The sequence below is a fragment of the Colobus angolensis genome, unplaced genomic scaffold, assembly GCF_000951035.1.
Source record: "Colobus angolensis palliatus isolate OR3802 unplaced genomic scaffold, Cang.pa_1.0 Scaffold58, whole genome shotgun sequence".
NCBI lineage: Eukaryota > Metazoa > Chordata > Mammalia > Primates > Cercopithecidae > Colobus > Colobus angolensis.
This window is the reverse complement of record NW_012119376.1, coordinates 1,194,440-1,205,961: the sequence shown is the minus strand read 5'-3', so window position 1 is coordinate 1,205,961 and position 11,522 is coordinate 1,194,440. Positions and strand designations below refer to the sequence as shown.

Here is an 11,522-nt window from a genome sequence, read left to right as displayed (position 1 = left end):
GCCTGGGTGACAGAGAGAGACCCTATCTCAAAAAAAAAAAAAAAAATTTTTTTTGAGCTTTTCTTTCTTACACACACACAAAAAAAAAAAAAAAAGAAAAGAAAGGAAGGAAAGGGCAGAGGAAGTTATTGTAGAACAGGAAGCTGCCAATGTACTGGGAAAGCTTTAGAAAATTTTGCTAGTAGAAGATGATTCATTCCAAAGTACATTGTTGCCTCATGTAAAAGATTCTCTAGAGTCTCTCTTAGCTTACAAAATAATTGAGTGTTGACCACAGCAAGACTGAACACAGATCCCTTTCAGATGGATCTGACTTGAGTTCTCGAGGGTAACCATGAGCCCAGCAGTTGCTGCAGCTGTCAGTCCTCACCCCACAGCAGTGACTGTAATGCGTTCATCTGCCACTCTCCAGCAACCTTCAACTTTCTCAAATCATTGTTTGTTCAGTTTAAATGTAGCACTGCACGGCCACATCATCATCCAGCAACCCCAGATCCAAGGCTAGAACTGAGGCCCCTGACTTGCAAACATTTATACACATCCTCAACCTAGTATCTTCAAAGTAGTTTGTACAACCTGATTTTATTAAAGGGTAATTCATGTACCCTGAGAACACTTCTCAGTTTGTCTTTCAGCCTTTGTTTTCACCCTAAACTGTACTCTGTCTGGTGCAGAACTCCATGCTGGTTCCCAAGTGCCAAGCAGCCACGCTTTGTGTCACTATCATCACGTCTTGCTCCTTGTGTTTATATAGTGTGTGTCTGTATCAGTCTGCTTCTGTTCACTTTCTCATTTATAGAGAACACTGAAAACCACTCTGAAATACCGGCAGCTCCTGCTCTACCTCCTTCTGCTCCTCCTAAGCCTAGACCCAAAACTAAACCCAAAAAATCACCTGTGCCTCCGAAAGGGGCCACTGCTGGGGCCAGCCACAAAGGTGACGAAGTGCCTCCCATTAAAAAAAATACCAAGGCTCCTGGTAAGCAGGCCCCCGACCCTCCACCCAAGCCAACAAGCCGAAACACGACCCGAGAGGCTGGTGAGTATGCCCTTAGTGCCCTATGGGGTCACTTCTAGGGTGCTTGGCTCTGGGATGGGTCTAATTGTTTCTTCTAGGTGTGATGGGCTTTTGGTGTCTTAGGACATTACACCAGCAGATTCAGTTTTGACACAAAGAATGCCCGGAAGATTCCTTTGTTGCTCTCTACCAAAGGAAAGTCAACCCGTTGAATAGTTCATCTCATTAGTTTTTGAGTGAACATGCTGGTTTCATCTTGAATATCCACTATCAGCACCAGTTGAAGGATACTGGGAGTAGTATGCCTGATGAATGTCAATGATCTGATATAACATTATTTAGACATTGACTGACCTTCTACCTGTATGAATTTATGGGTGGCTTTTTGGCTTGGATTTTCTTTCAGAATATCTTAGGTTTGCATATAAAAAAGTGACAGTTATAACTTTGATACATTTGCTGGATGTTAATGTGTTAAATCCTCAGCATCCGTAGTCATCTCCCTTCTGATCAACGACAAAGGGTTCATGTCACTTGTTTCAGCTCCACTGCACCACTTTCTACTGCAGTGAAAACTATTTCAGTGGAACGGAAAGTTACACTCTCCATGTTCCACACCTCCCCTGCAGACTTGTGTGCTCTAAGGCAAAACATCCTGGTGTCATGTGGTTATAAGTTACTATTACACATCACCAGTGGATGTTTGAGTGACCTGCAACAACTTCATGCACTATGTATCCTATATATCCAGCTTTGCTTTACAATTAGATATGCTTAATGCAAAGTGGAAACTCCCATTTTTTTAGTGAAGAGGAATAAAGATGCCTACCATGTCATTTATCTTTTAAAAGAACATTAATCAGGCCAGGCCCAGTGGCTCACACCTGTAATCCCAGCACTTTGGGAGGCTGATGCGGGTCGATCACTTGAGGTCAGGAGTTCGAGACCAGCCTGGTCAACATGGTGAAACCCTGTCTCTGCTAAAAATACAAGAATTAGCTGGGCGTGGTGGTGCACACCTCTAATCCCAGCTATTCAGGAGGCTGAGACAGGAAAATTGCTTGAACCCAGGAGGCAGAAGTTGCAATGAGCTGAGATTGCACCAGTGCACTCCAGCCTGGGCGACAGAACAAGACTCCATCTCAAAAAAAAATCTTACTTTCCTTAAAATCAACAGCAACTTTCTAGTAGTTGACTGTCAGGATTCGCCTTGGTGTTGATCTTTTTCTCCTCATGATGCGTAACCTTAATGCTCAAATTCAGAGAGTGGTTTCGTTGACAGTATAACAGATCTCTGAATGCCAATAGACATCCCTCTCCCTGTGCTCCTCATGTCCCGCCTTTGACCTTTAGTGTCTGGGTCTCTTCTAATAAGCTCTAAACTGAAATGTCCCAGAATGATGTGCCAACAGTGCCCAGTGGCCATCTCCTCAGGGACCAGCTGTCCTCACCCATCAGTGTCCGTTTGCTGGGATCTGTGTGTGTTTTTCAGACTTCCTAGCAAACCCTAGGGGCATTGCGTAAAGTGAGGCAGGCACTGATCTTCTTCTTAAAGAACAGCCCCGAACGATCACTTTGTCATTGGGAATTAAGCTCCTGTCTTGCACTAACTTCTCCACTTTCCCATTCTCCATGTGGTAGTGGCCCACTCTGAGCTCGGCTCGGACTCTCTTTACTTCCCTCAGAAGAAAGCCGATGATTAACACAAGGACAGGAGATAGCTTTCATAAATGATTCTGAGGTTTTTCCAGATATTTTGCTTGAAGATTGATTTAGGCACTCATGATGTTCCTAAGAGAATAACAGTCATTTTATTCATTGTGCTGTAAAAGGCCTGATTTTCCAGAGGCTATCACAGAGAAACAGGGGTTGCATTTAAGTACGTGAACAAGCCCATCATGTAAGGATCGTTTTATCAAATACTGATAATATCCCTTTATGATCCTACTGATACTCCATCTGTAACCATTTAGAACTTTCTGCATGGTAACTTTGTTTTATTTGAATAATACGGACCTTCTGGAAAAGTTTGTTTAAATGCTACTCTTGATGTGCAGTCCAGTGATTTAAGTTCTTAAAACAACCATAAGTTAAGATTCTTTCTCTATTACTAAGTTAGTATAGACCTGTAGCTACCTAAATACTGGTTTTAGAACATCAACTTCTTTGCCAGAGATGTAGGGTTAAATCTCCTTGATTTTTGTTTCTCATTGTTACACATTATTAACAACAAAAGTACTTAACTGAGGAGAGGCGGCTTTTTTTTTTCATCATGACCTTAATTCAAGGTAACTTAAGCAACATGTTTGATCTCAACAAAGACCTGTTATTTAAGAAGATTCTTTCAGAAAAACTATAATGTGGCTTGAATTTGCACTCTGGGCAGTGAAAAAAAAAAGTCTTTTCCCTCAAGCCAAACTAAAATCAACTTTTCTGTTAATGATGAAAGAATTTTCTTGGCCGGGCATTGTGCCTTACGCCTGTAATCCCAGCACTTTGGGAGGCCGAGGTAGGCGGATAACCTGAGGTCAGGAGTTCGAGACCATCCTATACAACATGGTAAAACCCCATCTCTACTAAAAATACAAAAATTGCTCAGGCATGGTGGTGTGCACCTGTAATCCCAGCTATTTGGGAAGCTGAGGCAGGAGAATCACTTGAACCCAGGAGGCAGAGGTTGCAGTGACCCGAGATTGCGCCACTACACTCCAGTCTGGGTGACGGAATGAGACTCTGTCTCAAAAAAAAAAAAAAAGAATTTAACAAATTATTAGAATTGATACATGGAAAGGATTCTGTTTAACTTACCTAAGAAAATAATTGAACAAGGTTAGGCACCAAATCCTTAACGTCTTTGTTGTGAAAAGTAAATGTAGAATGGACTTAGATTGAGGGAGTGTACTTAATGAATTTGACTTCTAGGCTAGGGAAGGTTGTTTCCTATAAAGATGTATTAACAGGTCTAGATTTGGGGAAGAAGAATTCTAGTTATGCATGTCTTAAACAATAAAGACCCCCAAACCCTAGGGATTCCTTTTAAGCCTGGAACCTGTCACTAAATGAGACTGGCTTCTTTAGTATCAGTCTAATCAGAATTAATGAAGTCTTACATCTCATTGTCTATTCTTTCATTTATTCTTCATCTCTTCACCCTCCCAATTGACTTCAATAAAGTCATAACCGGAGGTAAGTTATAATAACATCCGTATATAGTGTCGATTGGCTTCACAATGCTAACAAGATATTTTCTAATCATTCTATGAAAGATAGTTTAACCCTTTATGAAAAGAAGGAACATACAACATTATAACAGAAGAAGCCATTAGGATAAATTTATAGGTCATGAAAGAAAAGAGTATTCTCATAGGAGTTTATTTTATCATCATATATTTACTAAGATGACATAAAGAAAAGAGTAGTTAATCTTTTTGCTCTGAAACTGTTTTGATTGAGGGTGCCCTATCCAGAAGTAGGCAAATATACCATAGCAATCCTTCAATGAAGACCTTCTTGGAACTTAAGCATTAAGGAAGATCACATTTGCAAGGGTGGGGTCAGAAGACCTGAGAATGATATTCTTTCCCTTCACATTATTTAGGATCAGACATAGTGGCTCACGCCTGTAATTCTTTGGAGCCGCCAAAGCCTCTCACTTTGGGAGGGCGAGATGGGTGGATCCCTTGAGCCCAGGAGTTCAAGACCAGCCTGGGCAACATGACAAAACCCTGTCTCAACAAAAATACATTAAAAATTAGCCAGATATGGTGGTACACACCTGTAGTGCCAGCTACTCAGGAGGCTGAGGCAGGAGGATCACTGGAGACCAGGAGGTAGAAGTTGCAGTGAGCCGATATTGCACCACTGAGCTCCAGCTTGGGCAACAGAACAAGACCTTGTCTCAAAAAAAAAAAACAAACACACACACACAACAAAAAAGAAGGAGCAACCCATGTAAACATATTCTGTAAAAAAGTTTTTTTCCCTGACCTTTTGTTGTTTTGAAGGGAGTGTACCTTTCCTGTGTGGCCATGAGTTTTCCCTTTGCCCCATCTCTACTACAGATAGAAGTAGAGGCCAGCATGGTGAGCTTTCTTCTCTGGAGCTACTGAAACAGCTGGTTTGGGTTTTACTCTTTTAGCAGTAAGATGAGTGATTTTGTTTTTGACCCAGAAAGGAGCTGGATATATACACCAGTCTCTTCTGAATACCGGCAACCACTCTATTCCTAGAAAGACAGCATAGAACATGTATAATTTATAATGAGCCCAATTGTGTGCTACACCCAGCTAGCTGCTGATGTCTGTCCTGTACACACCATAACATTCCTTCTTGAGAGCATACTGGGCTTTTTTCAAGTGACCCATAGACAAGGAGCAGAGGATTCTTCATTTGGCTGGCTCAGCTAAAGACTAAAGGTGGCAGAACACAGAGGGCTCTCGTTCCTCCAAGTTTTGCCGTAAACATCACTTGCTTCTTGCTGGATTGGAGGAAGGGAGGGGCAGAAGACAAGACCATTATCATGATTAGCCTAATTTTTCTTATTCATTTATTCAACAAATTTTAATGGGAACATTTTAAATGTTGTTGACAGTTACACCTCGGTAACTTTATTTTTAAAAGCCTTGTATTCTTTGATTTTTTTAATGCAAAGTCTCTCTATTGTAGCTGGCTCCTCTCATTCAAAAAAAACAACTGGCTCTAAAGCATCAACTTCGCCATCCACTTCATCCACCTCATCTCGTCCCAAAGCTTCAAAGGAGACAGTTGCTAGCAAAACAGGGACAGTGGGGACCACCAAGGGCAAGAAAAAAACTGGCAAGCAGCCAACGACTTCTCGTCTGTCCTCAGACACAACCACTTCTGGCATAGCCGACCTTAAAGGAGAGCCTTCAGAGACCAGAGTGGAGAGTCTCAAACTCGAACAGACTGTCCCTGGAGCTGAGGAGCAGAACACAGGCAAATCCAAGTCCGTGGTCCCTCCACCCCCTGTGGCTCCAGCACCTTCTCCTCCGGCCCCCACTCTCCCTCTTGAGGATCAGTGCATTACTGCCTCTGACACTCCAGTTGTCCTGGTCAGCGTTGGAGCTGACCTGCCCGTCTCTGCCTTAGACCCAAGTCAGCTTCTTTGGGCTGAAGAGCCAACAAACAGAACCACTCTCTACTCAGGCACTGGCTTAAGTGTTAACAGAGAAAATGCAAAATGGTGAGTTGGGGAACAAACCCCCTATTTTATCTGAGAACTAAAGTTCACTAATATATTCTGTTGGAAATAAAGCAACCGGGTTTGCTTTCTTTTCTAATTTAATCTACTGAGTGTTAGGTGGGCATACATGTGATGCAGCCATTGCTTTGTCAGAACCCTGCCCTGAGAATGCATAGGGCTGCTGGAGAAAGTTACATTGGTAGAGCTGAGATCAGTGTTTTCAAGTACAGTTAGAACCTGCTTCAGCACTGCTGAGCAGTCCACAGTTCCCTTCTCTTTCCTTTCAGTGCTTCTTTTAAATCTTTACCACTTTACCAGTGTGCTCACCCACTCATGTCAGCAAGTTACTGAGCCTTCCCCTTCTCCAAGAACATAAAGAAGATCAGAATAGAACTCTCAAATGTGAACTCTTTTTTCCTCCAGCAGTAGAGTTGTCCCCTTTCTTGTTCCTTTAAATTCCAACCCAGCTTAAATGTTATGTCTTCTGTGAAGCCATTCAACACTTCTACACAGAATTGGTTGTTGTGTCTACTATGCTTAGACAACCCTGTGGGACAGAATTAGCCAACACGTCTTCTATACCTCTGTGTGCCCAGCAACCAGACCAGAGTCTGATATGCCATAGGCATACAAAGGATGCTCACTGAATTGTTGAAAGAAAATAAAAAAGGGATTTAAGATCATTATAGATAAAGTCAGCCTACTTTGACATTGTGGAAGCAGCATTGAAGATAAGATGACCCTGTTGCTAGATTTTATAAAGTATAATGGAAGATAAAAGATAGTGCCCAGGTAGTCCTCGTTTCACTTAAGAAGGTGCCTGAACAAAATGGGCCAAGGAACTTCATGTTACCTCACCGTCATCCAGTTGGTGGGTTAATTGCTTTACCATCACCCAGTTGCCCAAACTGGAAACCTGGGGTTCATCCAAGGGTCCTCATTCTCTTTCGTTATTTGCATTTCATCACTCACAAAGTCCTACAAATATTCTACTTATAGGTAAATAAAGCATATTAGCCCTGTCACACAGGTATGAAGGGATGGATGGCTGTCAGTGTATAGTAGACGCAATGATAGATTCTGTCTAGCAATGGCTTAGAGCACTTGCATCCTGGCTTTTTGCTCCTGTGTCTAAGAACAAAACCTGTATTCATTCTTCAAATCATGTAAAAGGTTCTCTTTCAAAACAATCTGTCATGTTAAAAATAAGTTTAAAAAATTATTACATTAGTTAGGTTGGTTTTGATCAAGAGACTAAAATATCAACTTAAATTAATTGCTAATGATAATAACCTTTATTTATTGAATATTCGTTTAATGTCAGGAACTAAGCACTGTACATGTATTATCATTTTATTTATGCAAGTCTTCCCAAAAGTATCCCTGTTTTATAGATAAGAAAACTGGCACTGAGAGAGCTAAAATAGTTTGCACCAGCCTGCCCAGTTGGTGGTGGTGAAGCCAGGAAGCATACCCAATTCCATGCTCTGAATGAATAGTTTCATGTTTTCCAAAGCAATGGCTTCTACTTCTACTGCCATTTCTGTTCTGTTAGTTTCTTTGGGTTTTTTTTAAGTCACTTTGAGCACCAATATTTGAAGGACAGCCAAGAAAAAATAAATGTCAGATTACAAATTAATTTATTTTCTTTGTTTGACATTTTAATAAAAGATATGGGAAAACAGGATTTATTGAAATGAATGGTTATGATGTCTTTCTTAGGACATTCTGTGCTGCTGTAATAGAGTACCTGTGACTGGGTAATTTACAATGATTAGAATATTGGCTCACAGTCCTAGGGGCTGGGAAGTCCAAGATCAAGGCAGCAGCATTTGGCAACCATCTTCTTTCCCTGTCATCACATGCTGGCAGGTGGAAGGGCAGAGAGCACAACAGAGTGAACCTACCCCTGTGAGCCCTTTTTAAAATGGCATTTATCTATTCATGAGGGCAGAGCCTTCATGACTGAAACACCTCCCACTAGGCCCTACCTCTCAACACTTTCGCACTGAGGATGAAGTTTTTTCTTTTGCGTTTTGTTTTGTTTTGTTTTTGAGATGGAGTCTTGCTCTATCACCCAGGCTGGAGTACAGTGGCATGATCTCGGCTCACCTCAACCTCCGCCTCCCAGGTTCAAGCGATTCTCCTGCCTCAGCCTCCCCAGTAGCTGGGACTACGGGCACCTGCCATCACGCCCGGCTAATTTTTCTATTTTTAGTAGAGATGGGGTTTCACCATATAGGCCAGGCTGGTCTCGAACTCCTGACTTTGTAATCTGCCTGCCTCGGCCTTCCAAAGTGCTGGGACTATACACACGAGCCACCGCACGCAGCTGGGATTAAATTTTAACCCATGAATTCTGAGGGACACATTCAAACCCTAGCAGCATTCTTAGTACTTCCAGCATATAGCAAATGTCTTCATTTAACTATACTGAGTATTTTCCAACATTGCAATTATTTCCAGCCATTAGAACTGAACATTCATTCTTACAGCATATATTATTTGATTGCCTTTTCTGTGCTGGGCAATGTACTAAGCACCAAGGATACAAAAGTGAGCAAGGCAATATAGTTGAGACTAGCTTTTACCAAAATATTGTCTGATGTGCGCAGGAAGTATAATGTTTAAGGTAACATCTGAATTTCTGGAAACTAGATTGGGTATATGGGATTATTGTTCAATATACTAAAGAATAAGGTGCAACATATAAAGTGCTTCCTGATGTAGTCTTAAACACTTAGAGAGCTCACATCCAATGGTGGCCTGACTTCATTTCCACAAATATTTAAGGAGTACATTTTATTGTGCTAAGCACCACACAACATACTAGGGGCTGAATATCAGTCTTCATCTCAAGTATATGAAGAACTGTCAGACCAAAGAGGTACGCATCTGCTCTTCTTTCCTACTAGGACTATAATCAGAGGGAGTTAGCTTAGGACATCATTAGCCATTGAGGCTACTTATAATAGATATTCCTGTCCATCAAGGTAGTTATAATGCTTTCCTAGAAGAGGCCATAGGGATTTTCTTCTCTGTATATTTTTCAAAATTTATGTTTCAGTTCATCCTACAGGGATGGTTTGTGTTTGCTCCTGAATTAATGAACTTGGAGTAAGTAGTCTCTCAAATTTCCTTCCAAATTCTTTCTGCCTTTTTCAAGTGGATATTTGGATTAGAATATCTGGCTCTTATTCACTTGCTTTACTTAGAACTTTCCCTCTGAGTTATGTTTAGTTAACTAATGTGTGAAAATCTTGTCATTTTATGAAGAGACTTCTGTTTGGAAGACAAATACCAAAACTTTCCAGAAGACAAGTGGCTATGTATAAAAATACTTACCTGTCTTCCCATCTGGCAGGGTAGTAATTATTTGGTAGGCTTCCATTCATGGGCAGCTTCATCAGTAATACATATGTGTGATACAATATAAGGTAAAAACTAGTAAGACCATTTGGAGGCCATATCCAAAAGGTTACTTTGTGCAGTTCATTTCCACAAACATTTATAGAATGCACTATATTGTCCAGTATGCCTAGGAACCTGAGGGGGAAGCATAAGGGGTAAGTCATGAGTTGATTAATACAAACTTGGAGTATATTTAACATCAGATATAATTTATAACATAATATAACTCATTAAGTATAAAATATAATAGTATAATAAATGTAAAATTTAATAGGTAGACCAAGAGTCTTCAGTCTGGATTCTAGACTAGACTTGCTACCTTGGTTAGGCAACTCACTCATGGCCTTCTTTGATTCCATGAACTGTAAGTTATCTGCCCTCTTTATACAATAGAATGCTTGTAAATTGTAGATGTATGCTGGATGCTTTGAAAACCATGAGACATACAAATAGTAAGATTAGAATAATAATCAATATGATAATTAATTAGTGAACAATGACACCAACAAATAAAGGACTCATCTCTTAAATTTGTTCTGTTATTCAGAACATACTATTAATTGGCTTATCTTTTAAATATGCTGTGATCACCCATAATGGCAGCCAATTCAAACAAGAATGGCTTCCCGTGGCAATCAACTAAAAACCCAGACTGTAGAAAAATTCTCCCATAAAAATAGATCTTCTCTTATTCAAGATGAGATTTCACACTGTGGAAAACAGTATGGTGGTTCCTCAAAAAATTAAACATAGAATTACCATGTGATCCAGCAATTCTACTTCCATGTATATAGCCAAAATAATTGAAAGCAGGCACTTGAATTTGTACACCGGTCCTCAAAGCAGTATTATTCACAATAGCCAAAAGGTGAAAACACACAAATGTCTATTGACTGATGAATGGATAAACAAAATGTGGTATATACGTAGAGTGGAATATCATTCGGCCTTAAAAAGGAAGCAAATTTTCACACATGCTACGATATGAATGAAGGAACCTTGAAGACATTATGCTAAGTGAAGTATGTTACATACGAAAGGACAAACATTGTATAATTTCTCTTAGAGAAGGTGCTTAGAATAGTCAAATTATAGAAACAAAAAGTAGAATGGTAGTTGCCAATGGCTGGGAGATAATGGTTATGGGGAGTTGTTTAATGGGTAAAGTTTGAATTTGGGAAGATGGAAAAGTTCTGAAGATGGCCAGTGGTCATGGTTACACAGTAACGTGAATGTGCCTAATGCCAGTGAACTGTACACTTAAAAATGGTTAAAATGGCAAATTTTATGTTATGTATATTTTACACAATAAAAATGAGATTTCCTATTTCCCTCTTTGAGAACAAGAATGTAATCTGTTGGGTTTTTCTGATAAGTGAGAAACAAAATTTTGACAGTGCTCACTCAGGTTTATAACTACAAAGTAAGGTTTTAAATACCTCATATTCTGATCAAGTTTATCTGTGTTTATTACTGGAAGAACTTTTTACCAGAAAGCAATCTGGGGAATCTTTGTGTCTTAAAATGAAGATTACATTATTTTTGATATGATGTTTTTATGTAAGTTACTATATATTTTTTAGTCTAGTCTTTGAAAATTGGCCATCTTTGTACATTAATAGTAACTCTTTAAACTGTAGACTTTTACCAGGCTAAATAATAGAAAATTATTGCATCCTTGCATATCATTTTTTTTTTTTAAGATGGAGTCTCGCTCTGTCACTCAGGCTAGAGTGCATATTATCTTTTTTCTAAAAAGTTTATTTAACTTGCACACTGTCTATTATGTTACAAGAGGCAGTTTTAAAAATGAAAACACACATAGGATAAATGAGTTTTTACTATTTACACATTGGGATAAAACCAGGATTAATTCATATATATATATAT

At 39.7% G+C, this 11,522-nt stretch overlaps 1 protein-coding gene across 3 annotated transcripts in view; it reads left to right on the top strand.

Moving 5' to 3' along the window:
* The window catches only part of PHACTR2 (phosphatase and actin regulator 2), a 235,422-nt gene that overhangs the window by 152,908 nt on the left and 70,992 nt on the right, over positions 1-11,522 (top strand). For 2 of the 3 annotated variants that reach the window (XM_011962034.1, XM_011962033.1), the window contains exon 5: positions 5,684-6,221. In XM_011962034.1, the coding sequence (XP_011817424.1) occupies positions 5,684-6,221 (538 nt within the window). Of the gene's footprint in view, positions 1-799; positions 1,040-5,683; positions 6,222-11,522 lie in introns of all 3 variants that reach the window. The other variant, XM_011962032.1, reaches the window with a different exon arrangement.